This window comes from Peromyscus leucopus, chromosome 4, assembly GCF_004664715.2.
Source record: "Peromyscus leucopus breed LL Stock chromosome 4, UCI_PerLeu_2.1, whole genome shotgun sequence".
NCBI lineage: Eukaryota > Metazoa > Chordata > Mammalia > Rodentia > Cricetidae > Peromyscus > Peromyscus leucopus.
Window position 1 is genome coordinate 87,463,390 of NC_051066.1, and position 22,858 is coordinate 87,486,247.

At 42.6% G+C, this 22,858-nt stretch overlaps 4 protein-coding genes across 4 annotated transcripts in view; 2 read left to right on the forward strand and 2 right to left on the reverse strand.

The window, feature by feature from the left end:
• The window catches only part of LOC119087872 (ryanodine receptor 3-like), a 42,509-nt gene extending 37,331 nt beyond the window's left edge, over positions 1–5,178 (forward strand). Inside the window, 2 exon segments of the mRNA XM_037205087.1 lie at positions 19–219; positions 4,854–5,178. Of these exon segments, the coding sequence (XP_037060982.1) occupies positions 19–219; positions 4,854–4,988 (336 nt within the window). The 3' untranslated portion in view covers positions 4,989–5,178.
• The window catches only part of Ryr3 (ryanodine receptor 3), a gene marked incomplete at its 5' end in the record, with an annotated part of 626,824 nt that overhangs the window by 194,586 nt on the left and 409,380 nt on the right, over positions 1–22,858 (reverse strand).
• On the forward strand, positions 9,175–18,434 carry LOC119087873 (ryanodine receptor 3-like). The gene is given in 10 exon segments (XM_037205089.1): positions 9,175–9,266; positions 9,634–9,693; positions 10,030–10,121; positions 10,123–10,174; positions 12,293–12,427; positions 13,824–13,980; positions 14,752–14,816; positions 15,211–15,311; positions 17,393–17,444; positions 18,298–18,434. Coding segments are annotated over 10 exon segments (813 nt in total). The 5' UTR covers positions 9,175–9,263; the 3' UTR covers positions 18,394–18,434.
• LOC114697494 (cell death regulator Aven-like) lies at positions 19,411–22,794 on the reverse strand. The gene is made up of 3 exons (XM_037205091.1): positions 22,680–22,794; positions 20,479–20,815; positions 19,411–19,733 (listed from the first exon to the last, which is right to left on the reverse strand). Exons 2-3 carry the CDS (start codon positions 20,747–20,749, stop codon positions 19,618–19,620), a joined length of 387 nt encoding a protein of 128 aa, XP_037060986.1. The 5' UTR covers positions 20,750–20,815; positions 22,680–22,794; the 3' UTR covers positions 19,411–19,617.

Consider the following 22,858-nt stretch of genomic DNA (forward strand, 5'->3'; position numbering starts at 1 on the left):
GTGTGTATCTTGGGCCAGGTCACTGAAGAACCTTTGGAGGAAGAGACAGAGGATGTTGCAAACCTGTGGAACTCCTTCAATGATGACGATGAGGAAGAAGCCATGGTATTCTTTGTTCTTCAGGAGAGCACTGGGTATATGGCACCAACACTGCGTGCCCTGGCCATTGTCCACACCATCATCTCCCTGGTCTGTGTGGTGGGCTATTACTGCCTGAAGGTGAGCATTCTAGCCATCTGCCACTCGAGGTCTTTTCTGACTTCTTGAGGAAGAAGTGTCATTTTTTAGTCCACCATCTCCTTGTCTTCTAAGGTACTAGAAGAGTAAGGCTAGTGGGGACATTACAAGGGCTGCCACTCAGGGGCTGCTTACAACCACAGGATCTCAATCACCAGCTTAGGCTTTTAAATGAAGATCTGCAACGTGAGCTATAGACAATGCTGCCGTAGGAGAAGCACTTCAGGCACCTCTTAGTATCAGAGTCATTAGACTAAGGCACACATGAAATTAGCCATGAGAGCTTCTTGTGATCATTGAGTTGCTGTCAGATTTTTATAAAAAGTACCTTTCCATTAGGTTGTAGCCATTTGAGACCCAAGATGGATCTCAATGATGCATTCCTGTTTCAGTTATATATATAACAAACCACTCCAAAATTTGATGTGAAGAACCACCATTTTCTCTCTCTCAGTCTGTGGACTGACAGGATATACTCAGTCATTCCTCTGCTGAATGTGAAAAGGCTGCATCTGCAGCCTTTGGGGATCTCAGGTAGGTGAAAATGGTGAAGATGGAGAGTTCCTGTGTCTGGCGTCTCAGCAGAGGAACAGCTAGGAAGTGGGTCTCAGCTGGAGTAGTGGGAGTCCATCTTCCCTCTTTCCATGTAGACACGGAGCATCTCCCTTTGCACATGGCCTGCCCATGTAATCTCTGCAGTAGCGTAGACTTCTTGTGTGGATGATTTGGAATTTCCCTAAGGAACACAGAAGTGGAAAATGCTAGCCCCTCTTAAGAAATAGACCTGGAATTAGCCACATTGTCACTGTCATTTCCACCACCCTCTACTGGTTAAAGTAAGTCACATGATGGCCCAGATTCACAGATGAATTTGGAGGTTGCTCAAGTCATGAACCAGGAAGCGTCACTCACTTGGGCCATCTTTAGACACTACTGTAGGTACATTAATCTTCAATCATTCTGTTTCTTTCGTGTTCTGTGTTCACTTCTATTTCTAGACAATGATAGTATAGGTTACTTTTCTTGTTGCTGTAAAAATACTTTTCTTTGGATCACAGTTTAAGGGTACAGTCCTTCATGGTGGGGAAGGTACAGACAGCAGTGAGAGGTGGTCTAGCTGTGGTAGCAGGAAGGAGAGGCAACAGGTCACATTATATTCACAGACAACAGCAAATGCTGGTGATTCACTCACTTTCTCCTTTTTGTTCAGTCCAGGACCCAAACCCCATGGGATAGTGTCACCTACTTTCAGGGTGCATCATCAGTTAGACCTCTCTGGAAGCACCTCCACAGACAGGCCTAAAGGTGTCTCCTTGGGATACTAAGTCTTGTCAAGTTGACAATCAAGGTTAACTATCACACCAATTTTTATAAATACTTTATTTTCATTACATTTCCCCCTTATTTATTATGTAAGCAGTGTCCTCAACTATACACTAAGTTATCTTCTTGGAAAGAATCCAAGAAATGTAATCCTATCTTTGTGTCCCTTTCTTCTCCTGGTGAGATAGCATCATGTGAGAACTCCATCTTCCTCCTGGAGAGAACACATGCTTCTCTGCTGTACTGAGTCTGCCATTGTCACCATGACGGCATGGGCTCTGGAGCCAGGCTGTCTAGGTCGAACTCATAACTGTTGTGCCATGTGACCTTCCTAGTGCTGTTTCTACACCAAAAAAAAAAAAAGAAAGAATATTCGAATAATAACTGACAGTCCAGGAAAATAAATGAGTCCACATGTACAAAGATACCCAGAACATGGCAACAGTCAATCCAGAAGCATGTTTGCTGTCCTGCTGTTTCTGGATCTGAAATCCAAGAGCTTGTGGGATGAGGTGCATTTATACTGGTGACGTGTAGATGATACGGTGGATTAAAATTCCAAAGATGTACAAATACCTTGAAGGACAAAGCAGAATGTTTGGAGGCCCAGGTATCAGTAGTAGACTACATCTTGGTGATCACATTATTTTCTAGAGCCTTCCAAACAGACAGCAGAGTAGCTTAAATTCTGCTTCCCTGCCCACATGATCCATGAGCCAGCAGCAGCCACTGATTTCCTCATGGTGTGTCATACCTAATATCAGCCCCTTTGCCACCTTCCTATCATTGCTCTTCAGTGTTGTCTGCTGTTTTCCAGGTGGGAGGGATAAGAAATAAGTTTTTACAAATAATTCTGGCCCTTTTGTCCCAGAAATAACAAAGTGTAAGTAGTATGAAGGCAATGACCTTTGACGAAAAACATTAAAAACATAGTTTGGAAACTCAAGTCCCAAAGATGTCACAAAATAATTAGAGGCATCCTGCATGAATGAGATACCTAGGGCTGTGTATAAATGATTATTATTTATTTATTTGGCTAGAAGAGGTCTAGCTATTCTGACTTCTCATTTCCTGAGATTTCAATGGCATTTTCTGACCTCTCTAAATCTATCCCGTTAGTTGAGGTAATTGGATTGCTCCTTATCCCTGTTTGTGTTGATCTCTGGTTATATTTATGTATAACTTGATTGGTTAATGTTCCCATTGCCGGGACAAAACTCCCAATAGAGGCAATTCAGGAGAGAAAGGATTTATTTTGGCTCTTCGTTTGAGGATCCAGTCCATCGTGGTGGGGAAGACGTGGCAGTGCGAGCAGCTCCTGCAGTGGCCGAAGTGCAAGGCTCGCTCAGATCCAGTCTCGGGAAGCAGGGAGGAATATTGGCATTCTACTGGCTTCTCTTTTTACCCAGTCCCATGTCCCAGCCCCTGTGATGTTTCCACCTGCATTCAGGATAGGCCCTTTCTCCCCAGTTCAACTCTCTAGGAATGCCCCCAGCGGAAGTGTTTCCCCTGTGTCATTCTAAAGTTGATCATGTTGACAATGAAGACTAGCCATCACAACAGCCATGCCACCATGTCTAGTCTAAGATGAAGGTGAGTGTGTGGTGTACACCTGTAACCATAGCACCCGGGAGGATGAAGTAGGAGGACTGCCAGGAATTTGAGACCGCACTGGACTACATGGTGAGTTTCAGACCAGACTGGACTACATAAATGAGATCCTGTCTTTAAAAAAAGTTACAGTTATGTACCATGACCACCCACTGACCTGCTTAATACATGGTTTCAGCTACTTACAGTAAACTGTGATCCAAAAAAATTAAAGTTCAATACATAAACAACATATAAATGTTAAATTATATGTTATTTTAAGTAGTAGGATGAAACCGTACACAAATCCTATCCTGTCCTATTTGGAACATGAATCACCCCTTTGTCCAATGTATTCACACAGTATACTCTACCCTCCTGCTAGTCACTTAGCCCTCTCAGTTATTACACTGACTGGCAAGACAGCATAGTGCTCATATTCGAGTAATTCTCATTTTACTTAATAATGGCGTCCAAAGTGCAAGAGTACTGATACTGGAAACTCTGCAGTGCCAACGAGAAGACATAAAGTGTTGAAGTGACAATGTGACAGTTCTTAATGAGGGAAGAACAGAAAATCAGATGAGGATGCTAAGATCTACCGTAAGGGCATCTTCTATCCATGATGTCATGGAGAGGCAAAAAGAAACATGAGCTGGTTTTACCATCACACCTTAGCCTGCAAAAGTCAAGGCCACAGTGTGTAATGAGCAGTGAAGATGGAAAAGGCCATCAAATTCATGCATGTCTAAGAGAAAGCATAGTGCATACAAATTTGGTTCTATCCATGTTTTCAGGGACTCCCTGGGTATTCTGGAATGTGTCTCCCACAAATAAGCAGGTCTATTGTGTAAGAGAGTGACTAGAAGTAATCACAGAAAGAAGCAAGTTTGCTGGAAAGAAGAAAACATCAGTATACTGTAACAAGTGTGCACAGAAACCTCTGAACTGTATCACTGTAACTATCAAAACACATTGCATCCACTAACCTTTAGGCCATGACATGACTATGCCCCTCCCTACTAGTGACTGTTGGGAAACTGCCACACGTTGCCAGGTTGACCAATCTTCTAGAAAGTTCATTGTCCTTTCTACTTCTTGGTTCGGTTCTAAGCCTGGCAGTCCTAGTAGACAATTCCCATTCAGCTTGGAACTAAACATGGTCTTCTCAGGACTCATGCATAGCTTACTGTTGTCAACTGTTTAACCTTAGAGAGTGACTCAGATCAGCTCAACTTTCAGAAAGGTAGGTGTAGTAGCAAAGGAGTGAGATTTACTTAGTATTGGCTGGGTAGGTGTAGTAGCCAAGGAGTGAGATTTACTTAGTACTGGCCGTACAACTAGTTACCTTAAAAATCCCAGTGTAGGGCTTAGAGACAAGGCTCAATGGTTAAGACCACTTGATGCTTTTCCAGAGGACCTGGGTTTGAGTCCCAGCACCCACATGGCAGCTCACGACCACGTTTCTCTAGTTTTAGGGCATCGGATGTTCTCTTCTGACCTCCTTGGTTGGGCACTAGGCATGCAAATGGTGTGTATATATACATACATAATTGTGTGTGTGTGTACGTGTGTAGGTGTAGGCATTAAATCCCAGTGTAAAGGGTTACTGCCATTACACAGGAAGGTTGATTTGTGATAGGTCCTGGGAGAAGGTACGTTAGGCACAGACCTCTAGGTTATGAGTGTCTTCTCCTTTGTAGGTGCCTCTGGTGGTATTCAAAAGGGAGAAAGAAATTGCCAGGAAGCTGGAGTTTGATGGCCTTTATATCACCGAACAGCCATCTGAAGATGACATCAAGGGGCAGTGGGACCGCTTGGTGATCAACACGCCGTAAGTGCCCTTCATTCCAATCCTACAGAAGCAAAACTGTGTTATCACCATGAGCAAGTGACATGCTTTAATACCAGGACATTTACGACCATGAAAATTGTAAGATAAATTATTGTAGTAAAGGTAGAAAGAGAAGTGAACATATAAGTAAAGGCAACCATGTTAAAACTTTAAGCTATTTCAATTAAGGTATGTACATTAGATAGGCTTCTGATTTCAGGGGAATTACCACCTATTCGAAAGATGATTAAGGAAACTAAGAGGCAGATCTATAAAGGTACAAGCAAACTAATCAGTCTCTAGGAAGGGAAGGCTTTGGGAGAGAGAACATGAGCAATAAAAACCCAAGCTGCAGATTCCTGTCCATCTCCTCATACAAGGAGAAACAACAAAAGCAGTTTAAATGTATTTTTTTTCATCTCTTGCCATTGAATTACAGACATTTTGGATAACATCAAGTAATTTAATATTTTGAGAAATGTTCTGTCTGATATCCAGGACATGCAAGTCTGGGACAATGTGATACAGTGTGAAAGAGCTAATAAAAAAGGCTGTTCTGTTTCTAGAACTTAACTGAGATACAATGCACTGCAGCTTTCCACGAAGGAGATGGGCCAAGCCATGCATTTGTGAGCAGGGAAAGCCATGAACAAGTAGAGGGACTTTTGTCAAAGCTGGTTGTTTTGTTTTTTCACAGCAAGGGCATCATGGGATGGGGCACTTCTGACAATAGCGTCATTACTCACTTAACCACATACCATGCATAGATGCCTTTTCTCTTAAAACTTAATTATATGGCCGGGCGGTGGTGGCGCACGCCTTTAATCCCAGCACTCGGGAGGCAGAGGCAGGCGATTCGACAAGGAAAAAGGACGCAAAGCTACACAAGAGAAACCCTGTCTCGGGGGAAAAAAAAAAACTTAATTATAAACTCAAATGTAAATGACACATAATGGAATATTTAGTTAATTTACCGAAAGAGTGTTATAATTCAACACATGTATATTATCAAGTGTGTATTATCAAATCAGGGTAATCAGCATTTCTGTATACTAAAATGTTATCACTTCTGGTCCTGGGAACCTTTATATTTTTCTCTAGTTATTTTGAATTGATAATTAGTTGTTGTAGGCTCTATTTGTCCTATTTTGCTACATAGAACTACTGGGTTTTGGTGCCTATTATCTACTCTGAGTTTTCCCATTTTTATATTGTGAGGTACACACAAGGACTTCTAAAATATGCACATTTATTTTAATAGAGAGTAACAAACCACAGAGTTAAAACTAGAACATTGTTGCTAGCCTGAAAGCCCTGTTATCCTCGCAGTCATGTTTCCCACAACCCAGCTAACATATTCTGTAATATCCATTAGTGGTTCATGATATTGATCCATAAGTAGTTATTAGTGCTATTACTTATGGAGTCATTATCTTGCTTTAACTTACATTTTAACCAGTTCCTTGTGCCTAAACACATTACTTCACTTTAAATATTCTGAACTCTATGTATATGGGATTGTCATATTACATGTTATTACAGGTAGAGAATCTTTTATTCATCATTATGTGTTGTTTCTGATCCTCGGTGAACTCACCTATGTCGACAAGTTGTTCTCAAAACTGTAATATTTTCCATGTAAGCATATTTACAAGCAAGACTTGGTGCATTCTCCTGACAGTAGATATTTCAGCTGATTCCAGTCCCCACTATTACAACCAGCACTACCATAAAAATCCCTGTGTCTGTGCACAAGTGAAAGAGCACTTCCCTCTGAAGGGACTTGGCTCAAGAGTAAGGTATGGGAAAATGCTTTGGTCCAGTGTCATTATAAACTGCTAATCAAAGACTTTCTGCTTCTCTACATGTTTGCCAGCACTTGTTAGTGTCAGGTAATTTTGGTGATCTGGCAGGAGTATAATCTCATTGTACATTTGCCAGTTACTAAAGAGGCTAAGGATTTAGCATATTCTTTATGCATTTCCTTCTGCAGGTTTGTTCTCTAAGCCTTAAAGAAAATAACCAAATAAAAATGTATATTCTACCTTCAAGGAACTTCTTGATCTTAACCCCAGTAAAGGGGGGTGGAGACAAGACACTCAAATACTGAGACCAAGATAAGATCATGTCCATGAAACAGTCTTAGACATGGCCCTTTAGCATTTATTGTGGAATATTCTACTCGGAACAAAATAGGACCAAGAAATCAAGATATATGCTGGAGAACATTTGTATACAAGAGGGAAGAAAGCTGGTCAAGGTGACCCACATGTATAATCCCAGTACTTAGAAGCAGAGAGGAAGATCACTTTAAGTTGGAACCTAGCTTTCTCTGTGTGGTGAGTTCTATGTCAGCCAGGCTACATAATAAAACCCTACCTATAAAGAGACAAAAATAAAGTAGGGAGTGAGGTTATCAAGGAGGTAGAGGAAAGATGGCTTGATTTTTATTCTTGTATGTAATACATAAAAAAAATCAAGTACCAATGCACACAGAAGAGGGTAAAAAGAATTTTTATCTTACAAACATATCTATTGGCAATTTATTCCATAATACCAGCAATTGTTTTTAATTGGCAATTAGATGATTAAGATGAATAAACAATTTTAACAGCTGTGAGAAAATATTTACCCTCAAGACTGCCACCCTTTGGAAGAGGAAGGTCTTAACTTTCTTATCATGAACTAGTGGTCTTTGTAGAATTGGGGACTGCTGTGTGACTCAAACTCACAAAGAATGACTCAGATAGAGGAAAACAAAGTAAGAATGCACATAGCAAGGGTTAGTTCTGCTCCAATGGCAGCCCTATGGGAAACCCTTTCAGGAAGGGTCCGCTCATTCTGGCTAGAAGCACACATTTTAAACATTTTTGCTAACATTCCCAAGGATGGCAGTTTTTTGTTTGTTTGGCTTTTTGTTTGTTTGTTTAATGAGAAGAAAAAACTTGGAATGGAACTAGAGAAAATTCCAGGCAGAGGCACATAATATCTCTGAGGAGGCTGGGATGTCATAGAATAAGATGCCACCTCTAGAAGAGAGGGGTCTAAGTCCTGGAAGGAAGTGGGTACCACAGGAGTATATGGTGATGAAAAGTGAGTAGAGGATCATGGTGTCAATAAAAACCCTGTCTAAATTAACCTAAATTACTTCTGGCTGGGAAATTGATGAAAGAGAGCTTGTCTATGTATCCCAGCACATCCCACACCATTCCATCTCCCCAGTCACTGACAGTCACAGAATGGGAAACATACATTTCCTTCTGGTTTTGGTTTCTAGTGTATACTGGGATCCAGGTAGATGGGCCAAGAAACAGCTGGATTTGTGCCCCTGAAGGAACAGCAGAAGGTGATACAGGAGGCCCCACTGGGCCTGTGGTAATGAGACTTGTCCAGGAACATGACACCAGGGAGTGGGGAAGGGAGTGTGCAAGGCAGGATTGTTTTTCAAAAACAAAAACCAACAACATACATTTCTTGCTAGTGTGTCATCATGATTCTTAACCATAATTTTGAGAAAGAAACTTCAGCTTGGCTTTCCAAGTGCCTCCGAGTTGGTACAAAGCACTAGACCTGTAAGGCAGGAGCCCTGGGACGACTCTGAACATCAATCACAGCTTGACTTCTTCAGTGAGCAGGACAGAATCAAGAGATCACACATCCAGACATTCAAAACTGGAAGGTTTCTTGATGGGTTTGCCCTGAAGTTAATAATTAAGAACCTGTCTTTTCATCTTCGTTTTCAGATCTTTCCTCACAACTACTGGACAAGATGTGCCTGGGTAAACGTGATGTCAGCTCAGAGCGTCTGAATCAAGGGGTACTAACCTGAGGTGACTGAGGAGAATCAGTGCGGAGGGTGCATAGACGACGGGCTTCCTGCTTTGCTCTCTTACTCACCTGATTTCAGCACAACCCATGCTGCTTTCTCCACATTAGGCTTTCCTTTCCTCTCCAAAGAGACACTTACTTCAAAGAAGTTTTCACTTACTTGCCATTGTTTCTTTAGTTTCTCTAGGGGTAACTTTTCCTTTTCTGGACAGTTTTGAATGGTATCTTTGAAAAAGCTCAGGGCATAGCAAAACTCCCCAAAACTTCAGAGCTGGGAAAGGTTGGGTGGCGGTGGAGCCACAACTCACCCTGTCGTTTCTCTGCTTTAGGTGATCAACAAGTATGGAGATCTCTACGGAGAGCGCATCGCTGAACTCCTGGGTTTGGACAAAAATGCCCTGGACTTTAGCCCAGTAGAAGAGACCAAAGCAGAGGCGGCATCTCTGGTGTCATGGTACAGATCTGAGAAGTTCAAGTCCAAATAGCTAAGATAAATTCTTTGTTTTCCATTCCTCTCCAGTGAGCTAGAGGGAAAATATCAAATTCTTATGCCCCAAAGAGCCCAAAAGACTAAGGTTTCCAGGTGCATGGCTCAAACCATTCTTTGTCTTATGGCCAATCAATTCTTATGCCCCAAAGAGCCCAAAGACTAAGGTTTCCAGGTACATGGTTCAAACCATTCTTTGTCTCTGAGAAATCTACATAACTTGAAAAAAGTTGAAGCTGTGTTTCTGTTTTTTAACCCTAAGAAATTATCCCCTTTACTAAGCATTTAACTAACATTGACATTTATAAGCTATGAAATTATTGTCCCTCTTTAGGCTAAGTTCCATCGACATGAAGTACCATATTTGGAAGCTGGGGTGGTTTTCACGGACAATGTAAGTATAGTACCAGAAAAAAAACAAAAACAAGATCTTGTGTCGCAAGTCAGGGATCTTGTTGGATGCCACAGGGAATAAGCAAGCCCTAAGTTTCTTAGGCAGTCTCCCCTGGGTAATCATGGTCAGGAGCCTGAGCGGTGCTGGGGAAAACTCTGCCTTGGCAATAGTATAACATGAATGGGGCTCCTTTGTAAGATCTTGGGACAACTTACAGCACCCAGTACCTATGCCCCTTTTCTCATGTTGTTCCTCAAAAATGAGGGGAATATAGTTTAACGAGCCCATTGTATCATGAATGCCTGAAAAATTGCCACCTTCCTCTCATTTTCACAGTCCTTTCTCTACCTTGCCTGGTATACAACCATGTCTGTCCTGGGCCACTACAACAACTTCTTCTTTGCTGCTCATCTGTTGGATATTGCAATGCTTTAAGACCTTGAGGACCATCCTGTCATCTGTAACTCACAATGGCAAACAGGTATTGGTTTATACTTATTTGGAATAGAATGTATAGAAAAGAAAAAAAAAAAGTAGTATGCTGGTGTATGTCAGGAAGGAATTTGTCATAGTATGTAATGCTCCTTTCTTGGCCAAATACTTGAACTACTAGCAGTTTTTTTGTTTTTGTTTTTTATGTGTTTTTTTAAAAACAATATCCAACTGATGATGGAACATTGAAGTTAGGATCAACTAGGAGAATAAGGATGGGCTGAGCAGAATAATGACATATCAGAATTACTTTGGGTACCTTTTATGGACCTACCTCTTCCTCCATGGCTCTTATTTAACCCCTGGGAGATATAGATAGATAGATAGATAGATAGATAGATAGATAGATAGATAGATAGATAGATAGATAGATCAGACACTTCTGACGTGTCCCTAATAATCAATAAAGTTAATAGGTATACTTTTAATATACATTTACATATATTATGCATATATACATAATGTGCACATCTACATGGCCAACCAAAGAATTGACTTTGACCATATGTAAAAGACTGGATACTGCCGGCAGTGGTGGCACACGCCTTAATCCCAGCACTGGGGAGGCAGAGCCAGGCGGATGTCTGTGAGTTCGAGGCTAGCCTGGTCTCCAAAGCAAGTTTCAAGAAAGGCACAAAGCTACACAGAGAAGCCCTGTCTTGGAAGAAAAAAAAAAAAAAGACTGGATCAATGACTATGTCATATTAAAAAGCTCTAATGGATTCTCCTTATTTGCCAATTCAAACTGCTCAGCATTTTTCTTTCAATAAGTATAGTTAAATATGTATAAGACATACTCCATCATATTTCTAAACTTTTGTATGGGGCAGGGCAACAAGAAAGTTAAAATATGCCAAGTGTATGCCATGTTTTAGGTACTGAGTCTCACCTTATAAGGTAGATGTTAATCTCAAAAGAATTCAGGCTAAGAGGCTGTGTGGCCCCTAACACTACACAGCTGGTATGTGGCAGAGCTTTGGTCAACAATCCCTTTGCTTTCCTTTGGTAAGAGGACCAGTTCTCCCTCTCCTCTAAAGCACTTCCTAGGAGCTCTGAGGAATTCTCAAGATCTGAGGAATTTCATCCCTCAGGAGGCCAGAAATACATCAGTTTTGGTGCTTACTGTGGCATTTATGCCACTTCCTTTTGTACAGCTCCTCAAAAGCAAAAGATCTACACTGTTTATCTTCCAATACCTAGTCCCTGCTGGAATGGGCCACAGAAGCAGGTCCTTGGGCTCCTCATTCATGCTGCTGAACCCCTGGCCTCCTTATATAGCACAGAAGTGAACATGTCCTGCAACACCATGGTGGGCCTAAGCAGACTCCTTGGCTCAACCATTGTAATATTTATAATAACTTCAAAGCTGTGGTGATTATGCAGATTATGGCTGTGATATAATATCTGAGGGATAGCTACCAGTCTGAGGAAACTTCAGATTTTCTCAGTTGCAGCTTTAGAAAACAAGTAGCTCTATAAACACAATAGAACCCTCTCACTGCACCTTCACTTAGATTCACAGGTACATTCGCCCTTCACCTGTGTATAAAACCATACTCCAGGCACTAGTGTGGTGGAGATGCCTTAAGAAATTACTAGATTGGTGACTTAACTGATGGAAATCATTAACTTCAGGCTCTTGAGACCGGAAGTGGAATATGAAAGTGTTAACTGGATTGGTTTCCTCTGAGGTTTCTCTCCTTGTTTTGTGCAGTGATGCTCTGGCGCCATTACATACAACTGTCCCTCTGGGTGCATATGTTTTAAGTCATCAGGCTCTTAATCTCCTTTTATAATGACATGAATGAGATTGGCTGGGGACTACCCACACAAGCTTCCTTATAACTTAACCTCTAAACACTGTCCCCAAATAGTCACAGCCTGATGTACCTACTTACTAGTGGTTAGGACTCCATACATAAACCACAAGGAGGATACAGTTCAGCCCTGAACACTTCACCTATGAACTCCTTTTTCCTGATAAGCCTGGTCAGCCTGTTCTCCACCAGTAGTCAAAGCACATCACTGCCTTCCTTACTACTGGGGACCCCATGAGCCTTTCAGGGTTGAAATTCCACTCCTCTACATCTGTTTTCCTCATCCCTAGCTGGTTCTGACCGTTGGCCTCCTGGCTGTGGTCGTTTACCTCTATACTGTGGTGGCTTTCAACTTCTTCCGCAAGTTCTATAACAAAAGTGAGGATGATGACGAGCCGGATATGAAGTGTGACGACATGATGACAGTGAGTACCCACCAGCCACGGTCGGTCACAGGGCCTCTTTGGAAGAGATGAGCCACAGGCGTGGTTGGCAAAACAAACTGCTGTGGCATTTGAGCAGAAGAGACGAGGTGTCATCTGTCCAAAAGAGGGCAGTGTCCTGGGGAGATGGAGGTGATGGTAATGGGTGCCAACACACCCACCGTGGGAGACAAGGGGTACCAGCATTTCTCTCACTTTGGGATGAGGATTAGGCATGCTGTGAGTGAGCACATCTAAATTTCCTGGCAGTAAATCTTTGGTTCTCATCTCTGAAAACTGGGAATGAAGTTCTAAGGATCAGACCCTTAGTTCAGCCACCCACTGAGCTTCTTTCAAAATAGCTACCAAAGGCTGAAGAGCCTGGCACAGCTGGGGTAACACACATCGTGGAGGTAGCAGCAGCATCTTCTAGGGTTTATCACAACCTAATTTCAGGGAAAGACATGCTAGGTAAAGGTCTGTGAGCATTTCTCTATAAAAGGTAATGCTTATTGCTAAAACTCCCCTTATGCTATCTTGGGACAAGGACTCTCACAGGACAAGCAATGCCGTCATCAGATCACCAGTGTAACCAGTACCTGGCTTCAGGCCGCTCCCTGCTCTGGATTTGCCTTTTCTCTGTGAGCCTAAGCCCTCTGGTGAGGTGAAGGATAAGGGTGCCCAGCTAAATGAGGCAGTGCTCGGATGAGTAGAAACACATGCCAAACAAAGTCGATTGCAGGTTGAGTGTGTTGAATGGTCCTTATCCAAATTCTTGGACCATAACTGCTTCAGATTGGGGGATATCTGCATATATGCTGTGTCTTAAAAAGTGGGGCCCAAATCTAAACATGGAATTCATCAGCTCCCTCTATATTTTAAACCCAAAGTCTGAGAGTAATTTTACAGTGTCTTTAGAATGCTTGTATTTTGACATGACCCATTACATGAGGTCAAGTGTTGAGTTTTGACCAGAGGAGGTGTCATGACAGCATCTGACCAGTTTTATGTTTAAAAGCATTCTGATTTCAGGTTAGGGATGCTCAACCCATACTTAAGATTCTACAGAAATCCTTGACAATTATACAGGCAATAAAGAAGCAGAAAGAGCTTAAAAATCAGGCTGGCACTCTTGAAATTCAGTAAGACAAAATTGATAAAGACCTTAACAACCTTTTATTATATACATCATGATTCAAAGTAGGTTTTCAAAAATGTAAGAATCTTTCAATCCTGGTCAACAGCAAGCTGGGTGCCATGGACAGTAGAGGCCAGCATCACTGAAGAAGGTCCCTGCTCCCAGTTCAGGACTGTCATGGATAGGTCTGTAGTGTGAAATGAGCATGCTCCTGGAGAGGCATGTACCTTTCACCTGAAGTGCCACCCCCATCTTCCCCAGTGCTACCTCTTCCACATGTATGTGGGAGTGAGAGCGGGTGGCGGCATTGGTGATGAAATTGAAGACCCCGCCGGTGACCCTTATGAAATGTATCGCATCGTCTTTGACATTACCTTCTTCTTCTTCGTCATTGTCATCCTGCTGGCCATCATTCAAGGTAGGGTTGTCAATTACAGTATGTAGGACCTGGATTAAATAAATCTAGTTTTGCTTTTCTACATCCATCAAGTGATGATTTTATAAAGAAGTTTTTTTTCCTAATTCATCTAACATGTCAATTTAACAATTGAGTATTGTCTGTGAAGCCTTGTACATACAGAGCCAAAGAGCCACCCAGACAATTCCAAGAAACTTGAGAACATGCACAGAGTACTCCTCACTCTAAATTACGTCTCCTGTGGCTTGCCTTACCTGTCTTTGTTCTCCCATACAGAGATGTGGGGAAGCAGGAGAGAAAGAAGCTATAAAAATATGACATGGTTACTGTTTTTTAGTCCATAGGAAAGTACTGATATTTTAGTCAACAGCTTGCTAGGAACTGAAGAAGGAAAGATGATGAATTTCGTTTGAGTCATGCTGAAATGTGGTACTGATATTTAAGTGTTGAGGGCTCAGAAGCAAATGAGGGAAGACACTGATCAAAGACAGAGAGAATACACCGATCGATCAATATCTGAGGGATCAGGAGAAGGCTAGCGGCGTTAAGGGAAGTAGTCGTCAGTGCTGAAGCACAGGAAGAGAAGTAATGAGAACTGATTAGCCTGGACCAAGTGCTTGAAAACACAGTTCTTTCCCCCTTTAATTTTGCTATAATTGACCAGCTCAGCTTGATAATTCACTTTTTGACAAACCAAAATGGCCTCTGCCACTTCTCCCCAAGACCATGGTGCAGGTGAAGGTACTTTGTCTTTTGTATTTAAAAACCCAGGTCTGATTATTGATGCTTTCGGAGAGCTGAGAGACCAGCAGGAACAAGTACGTGAAGACATGGAGGTACTGTTCTTTCTACGTATTTCAACCCCACACAGGCTCCTCAGACCACAGACAGGGCTGTTAATTAGGGTCGTCCCTAAGCAAAACTACTAAAAGGTTTGCTTCCTGTGCCTGTTGTCCCACGTCCTCTGCACCAGTCTACCAGCCCTGGGCACTAATGCCCTGTGTGCTACACCCCCCATGCCCGACACACTGCTGCCTCCTGTCGCATAACCGGAGGGAACAGCACCTTCAGCTAGGAAGGTGGGACTGTGAGTAACTGCCTGATAGCCAAAGCACTAAACGGGAAAGCAGCTTTCCATGTCCCCAATTCAGCTGGCTGTCAGCGTTTTTTCCTCTCTGTTGCTGTGCATTCTAATGCCCTTTCTATTTTCTTGTTTGTTTGTGTTTGTAGACCAAATGCTTCATCTGTGGCATTGGCAATGACTACTTTGACACAACCCCTCACGGTTTTGAAACACATACGCTGCAGGAGCACAACTTAGCCAATTACCTGTAAGTATCTTGGTTAAGGATGTCGTCTTTAGGGCAAAACAAAACAACTCTGGCTCAAAGTTTAGTCTGCTCGTGTTGTTTCTCCCTTTCTGTTTGGAGAGGTAGCCATGATCAGTGAAGGCGCCTGCTATGAGCCAGAGTCATTCTCTCTGCTCTTTGTTGGAAACAACTGTGAACTCTTCCACACCTAGGCAGCCCAACCCATGTCTAAGCCCTATTCCTCTCAACAGCACCTATCTCCAGCAATTCTTTACATCTTTAGGAATGTCCACTTTTACCTCCAGCTGTTGTCCAGGCTTACTGCCCCCACCTTTTCCCTTTCTGTTCTCTGTGAACACCTTACTAAAAGGCCTTCTTTCCCCACCGTATCACAAGATTGCGTTGTATCATGCTGATGACCAGTTTTTAGACATTCTGTCTGCTCTGCCGCTTCCATTAAATTCTGTGAAAGTGGGATATTCTGGGGAATGATTTATAATGTTAGCAATGCAAATAATAAAAATATTTCACTTTTCCTAGAGTCAAGCATTTACTCAAGTTATTGGAACCTATTCAGTACCACTTATAGGGCATACCAATTACATGACCTGATTATTCAGACTCCAGAAAGTGTGATTCTCAAGGGGAAAGTGATCTACTTTCTGACCTTGCTCTTCCTGCATTTCATTCACATCTCACTCTTTGAGATAAAACAGGCCAAAGCTTGTGTTGAGTTTCTTTTTAAATAAACAACATCCTTTCCCTCGTATCATGAGTACTTACCATGGCCATTTCTCATTAAGTGGGCGCTAGTCAAGATACAGAAGTCAGCCCACAGCCCTGTGGCAGGCAGCACCAGGGAATGATAGACTAGAAGATGTTGGATATCTGAGTTGGGATCCCTTTCATGATACCCTGAACACTCTATGTGGTGATCTGCCGGCTAAAGAAATGTGCCAAGAAGAGAAGAATGTTTCACTGGCCCAGGGCTTCTGTATGATAGAAGTATGAAATTCTCAATCTTGGGAGAGAGAAAGAAGCCGTCACAGTTAGAGCCATTTCTGTATGCCAGGACATAAGATAAAAATAGTGCTACCCTGTAAGACTCGAGGTTTGGGGCTCTGCCACGTGCAAGGTGTTTTCTCGACCTTCTCTTCCTTTACTAGTGTCACATTTTCCTTTCCTAGAGGGCACGAGACTGGTTTGTCTAGAAACCATCTCTGGAGTTGTATAGTATGAACCGAGAATAACAAAGAGACTCAAATCTTTGAAACAGATCATTTAGCACAAGTGAGACCACACCACCTTTCCCCAGTTTTCCACAATGAAAAACAAAGTGATACTTCTGGAAGGAGCATGAACTGAAAGTAAATCCTGTCCACATTTTTCATGACTCATCCCTGATGTGTGATTTCAAGTCAAATTTTTATTACATGATAAACTGGCCTATTGATAGTTTTGTGGTAAAGGGTCCTGCCCCCCCTCCCACACACACACCTTTTTTGTGGTAAGCAAGATAGCTTACAAGTGGGCTTAGCTCAAATTCTGGGGGATTAAGGAGGCTCTCCCTCATTGGCTTGGAGATGAGCATCGATCATCATTAGAAATGCTTCCTTGACTCTTAAAGGCTTCTTAGTTTTCAAACCGTATTTCCAGTTTCTCTTTGTAACCAGTGTCAGATAGTTTGAGTAAGAAGTACCTTGGGCTAGAAGGATGGCTCAGCTGTCAAGAGCACTTTTTGCTCTTGCAGAGGACCCGGGTTCAGTTCCCAGCACCCACCCAGGCAGCTTACAACTGCCTGTAACTCTAGTTCCAGAAGATCTGATGCTCTCTTCTGGACTCTGCTGGCTCTTGCAGGCACACAATAGAAATATTTTTTTGTTTGGTTTTAGTTTAGTTTTTTGGGGTGGGGTGGTTTTCAAGACAGGGTCTCTCTACGTGCCCCTGGCTTTTCTGAAACTTGGTCTGTAGACCAAGCTAGCCTCAAACTCAGAGGTTCACCTGCCTCTGTCTCCCGAGTGCTAGTATTAAAGATGAGCACCACCATGCACACTGTTTTTAATTAACAACCTCTACCCTTCCCCCATTTGTTCTTTTTCCAGATTCTTTCTGATGTATTTGATTAACAAGGATGAAACAGAACACACGGGTCAGGTAAGAAACAAACTTTTTAACTAAGAACTAGATAGCAAAAGGAAGACAACACAAACCTAAGTCTTGAAATCTGAGTAGTACACTTCGGGATATCTGAGGCTATTAGTCTCTTAGATGCATTTTTTCCATCACCCTTTTTGTTACTTAAGAAGTGAGAATTTTATGGTGACTTCAGTCTATTCCCCAAGTTCCCCTTGATAATCCTTCCCGACAAACACTGACATTTTCCAAACCATTGTGTTTACTGCTTCTGTATAAAATAGCTGGAGGTGGGAGGACAGTAGAGAGAGAAAGACAACGAAAAAACGGAGTGGGTGGTTGCAACAAAGAGCAGGAGATTCAGAGTAAGACAGTGGGAGAGAGCATAAGAAAGAAGGGCCTTGTATGTGGGTGACAACAGGATTGTGGAGGTGTGGTGAGAGCGCATGAGTGAGTAGCTGTGTCAGGTAATTCTGTGACTAACTATGAAAAGGAAAGGTGGAGAACACAGCAAGAAAAGCCTAGTTACTCAACATTCAAACGTCAATGGATAGGAAAACTTTATGGCGCAAACACTCGGGTTTCAGATCGGGCCTCAGGTAGCATGAAATGTCCCCTCAACCCGCATTCTTCTTTAGTCCTCCCGTTTACAATTGGCATGGGATTGAATAGCTAGAGGGGGCAGAGGACAGGTTTTCCTCCTCCACTCCACCATGATGGAAAGACGTGACTTCTTGCTCACAAAACCAAGTGAGCTAGGGAGAGCATGAGATCCCATCGGTCTTCCTAAAGCAAATCACACAGAGCAAAAAATAAACTGATTTTAGCTTATTGTGGTTTTAACACGAAGTACCCTTTGCTTACACTGTTTCAGGAATCTTACGTGTGGAAGATGTACCAGGAAAGGTGCTGGGACTTCTTCCCAGCTGGCGACTGCTTTCGTAAGCAATACGAAGATCAGCTCGGATAAGTCTGAGTTCAAGACGAGCCATGATTCTGGACAGTCACCTTCTAATGGGACAGATCCTTTTTTTATACTTCTTTAAAAAAAAAAATCTATATTTGGAAATTGATTTGGCATCTGTGCCCAATGGACAAAGGATAGCAAACCGTCAAGGATTCCACCCAGCTGCTCACAGGGCTCCCAGTTCTAAGAACCCAGTCTAAGAGTTCAACTAGTTTCTTGGAATAGTTCAGAGAAATATGAAGTCTTGAACACCTAAATGCCATGCAAGAGGATGCCGGCCAGGGACCGATGGGGAGACCTACACAAAATTATGTTCAACTCATGTTAACTGCAACCTAATTTTTCCATGGTACTTGCTAGTGACTCTATCCAGAATCAGCTTGAAAAGCTTTAAGCAGCTAAAGAAATAGAAAACAAACACTTTGTCGAAACTGAAATATCGATTAAGTGCCTTAAAAAAAAATCTCTTTAGATATAGCTATGCAAGTTTTTATGTTTGTGTTCCAGAAGGACAACTCCATTAAACAGCTGTGCTGATATTCTGTCTTACTTTATGAAACTGCACCTGAAGGTTATTCACATCATTTCTTCACTAACAGCTTCTCAACTGCTGTTAGTTGAAGAAAGGCACTGTACTGAAATTTCAGAAAAATCTCAATCTTATACCAAACTTGAGTGATGCTTTAAGGTCCCGTGTGAGTAGTGGAGCTGCCGTGTTTTAGGTCAATCTCCTCCAATAAAGTCAAGTGCCCACTGCAATAAAGTGACACATGCCAGTTCATGGTTTGGCTTCTCGTCATGGACCACTTCGGTCATTCCACAGAAACCTGACTGCTGGAGTCAGGGGCAGGAGACAAGCAGCCCACGGGCTTCATACCACAAGGAAATGTCCATCGACCAGAGGGTGTTTCTTTTGACCAGCTGCCTGCCTCGTTCCTTGTGTATAGCCCTTAACTAGCTCCTGTTGTTCTGTAATATTGTCAGGAAGGAGACTGAAAACAGAGCTGGGACACCCCCGGGTCCTTAAAGAAATCTATTAGGTGACTAAGCCGGATAACAACAAAACAAAGCCCCAAGCAAGCCTCATACATGTATTCAGATGCCATCAAAAGCAGAGGTAGGCATTGGCTGCTGTAAGCGTAACAGTACATGTTAGCATGGGGTGTTCTGGTAAACTAGCCCACCCTTAGTTTGCTTCAGGCACATTTCCCTCCATCACCCCCCTCCTCAGGAAATCATGCTGTCCAGCCAGTCTTCCAGCTCTTCCTCAGTGACATTTTTGGATGTGCTCGTCTGTTCAGGTTCCACATTTTTCTCTCTGGTCATAGATGGTTTTTCAGGAACTACGGAAATAAAATCAACATTAGCCACTTCACATCAATTATAATGGTGAGGGTTAGGCGTCCTGGGGGTTTGTTTGAGGATATACTTGCGCCCAAATTGCTACTTTCTCCACAACAAGCAAGAAATTCTCATGAATGTCACCCCCTAAGATACAATCAATAGTATCTAAAAAAAAATAAGCAAAGGTACAGATTTGCTCTTCTATTTATACTGGAGATGAACTTCACTGCTCACTGGTGTTGTGGAGTTTGTTCTAACACAAAGACCAACAGCACAGCTTAGTATCCTTTTCCTTTGGGGGCAATCCTGAAACATCATAATGATTCTCGAGTACTGTATATGACAGTTACCACATCAGAAGGACTACGAGCTCACAAAATATTTACAAGAGGTAAACATTCTTTTGCTTTAAAAAAAAAAAAAACCCAAATCTGTTTCCAGCCTGTTCAGTCGATTAAAAGGTCTTCTACTGAAAGGCTTTTACAGCAGTTCAATTTGCAGCTCTAAATTTAATACTGCAACTGGGCTGGTAGCCACTTTGGAAGCCTAAGATATATTGAGTAAGAGAAACTGTCAGAAAGGTCAAAGCAGGGGAAGCTGTGATTTGCCCAGGGGAAGAGATGCCTGGGACATGGCTAAATCAATGTCAGACACACAGGGGCACGCATAGGTGAAAGGGTAGGGCTGTTCCCATAAAAACACCAGAACTGAGCAGATGAACGGGAAATGAAATGACAGCCATACCTGTTTCCTCCTGGGCCACCTGCCCCTCTCTTTCTGGTTCCTGGTCCTGAGATGTCTGGTCCAGACAGATTCTGTCTTCCTCTTTCACAGGTGCATCTAAATGCAGCAGCATGTCCAGTTCATCTTCCAGATGGTCTGCCACGGACTGTGGTGGGAAGGGGGCTTTCTGCAAACCCTCTAGAGGGTTTGGTCTTAAACTGTCTTTGCCCAGAGACCTGGGACAACTACCCACAGCAGATCTGAGCTCGGAGATGGGCCCCCTTAACTGCATGCCCAGCTCCTTGCCGTCATCATTTCTCCTTGGTTTCACCTGTGGAAGTTCCAGAGGAATTGTGGTCTGAAAAAGAAGCATGATGTCAGAATTTAGTAGAATCCTCGTGTTTGCTTAAGCACAAGAAATTAAGGAAGCCATACAATTTTGTAGGTAGGAAGCTCAATTCAGACAGCCCACAAAGTATCTTCTGTTGGAGCCCCACTGCAGACCCCTTCCTGACCTGCCCAGGGTGAATGAAGAGACTATGTGGAAACATCACAGGGCTGGGACTCCCCTTTGCTCCCCTCTATTATGTGCTAACTAGCTCCGAGGTGGAATTAAAAGCCCACATCTTCCTAACCCTGGCCTGGAAGCTGACTCTACCACATGTCTATTTGAATTGATACTTAAGTCTATAATGAAGAATGGCCTATCTGTAAAAGTTACTAAGTAGTAATTAGCCAAGTAGACTTGGTCACTGTGCTTAGATGACGGGGCAGAATCATTTGCCAAGAAGAAAAGAATTCAACAGTCATTTGAATATAAAATGTCAAATGTGAAGAAAGTCAGATTATTTGGCTACATTTATAGAGCATTCAAAACCAGGTAAAACTATAGTAATCGAAGCCAGGGTAATGGCTGTCTTGTGGGCAGATGGGGATTTAAGGTATGTGTGGTGGCCTCAGAGGAACTTGCAATACTTTGACTCTTGAATGCTGATTCCACAGTTACACACACTTATCCATACATTTGGACCTATCTGTGCTATGCTTCAAAAACTTCCCATATGACTGTGACAAGGTCTCAGCCCAAGGTTGAGGAACCGTCTTTGGGGCAAAGGCCACAGGAGTGGCAGAGGCCCACAATGCATAGGCTAGAAAGTGTGCCCTACAGCAACTGATCCCTATTCTTAAAGACCCAAATTGCTAGTAACTCCTCAGAAATTTACTTCAGTATGGCCTTATAAGCATGAACTAGACCAATGTCCAGCATGGCAGTGTATAAAGCGAAACCAGGGCGTGGTCCTCTAGGCTAATCATACAACCACTTCATAGATCTCTGTGACATAGATCTCTGTGAGAACCTGGAAGTTATTTTCCTTATTTTTCAACCTCCTAGGTGATAATAATGAGTGCAGTTGAGAACAGACCTGAAGTTTATGGATATGAGTGTGTGAGTGTGTGTGTGTGTGTGTGTGTGTGTGTGTCTGAGCTAGGGTCTCTCACCTGTTCCCAGGTGACAACTTTCTTAAGATGGCTTACCTACTCTGCCTTTGTACAAGAACACACAGACACAGCCATGAATACAAACTCCAACCACTCAGCCTGCTTTCTATTCCCCAGCACAGTATTTACTATGAACATTTTCATTAATGCGGACCTGCCTGGGTCATCCTCTCCTTTCACTGCAGCTCAGGTAATCTTACACCTCCAACCTCAGCTTACCCACTGTTTCCTGAGGAAAGCCAGTCTTACCCATACCAGGATACAGCAGGTTCATTACTACAAGCTCTTATGGCACACTGTAATTCACATAACTTATCATTTCTATGCATCTGTATAATTACTTCATTAAAACTGATTAGTATCAATATTTTCCAGTAGATTGAGCTCAGGGAAGGAGGAACTACATCCACCTGCTCACCACTGTGTGCCTAGTGCCAACTCAGAGCATGATACCTGAATATTCTGTGGTAATAGCTAGGCTTTATAGTCCTTCTTGCACTCAACTCTTATTAATTTGATCCATTAAAATATGTCATATATAAAATATAACAGTAACTTCAAACAACTGTTTTGTTTTCCTTCAAACTTTACAAGGTGACACCTCAATATGAGGCCTCAGCTGGTGATGAGCAAAGCTCAGGCTGAGACACCCTGCAGGCTATATTCTTCCCTCTGGTCCTTCCTCTGTCCCAGCCCAGCCAGTAGGTCGACTCTGACTTTACCTGGATCAACTCCGCAGCCACGTTGAGCCGGACTGAGAGAGGCAGCTGTTGAAGGGCTTGAACCAGTGACTCACTATCCACATAGAGTGCTGAGTTCTAGATGGATTTTAAAAGAGGGGGTGGCAAAATAAGTGTGCATAAGTCATTCACTGGAGTTACTTTTGTCTAGGAGTCCAATA

What these genes read in the sequence shown, in the direction of transcription:
- LOC114697494 (XM_037205091.1), bottom strand. Translation starts at nt 20,749, where the DNA reads ATGCAGTTAAGGGGGCCCATCTCCGAGCTCAGATCTGCTGTGGGTAGT. An exon ending in GGTGGCCCAGGAGGAAACAG is followed by an intron (nt 19,734 to 20,478) that starts GTATGGCTGTCA and finishes TTATTTCCGTAG; the next exon opens with TTCCTGAAAAACCATCTATG.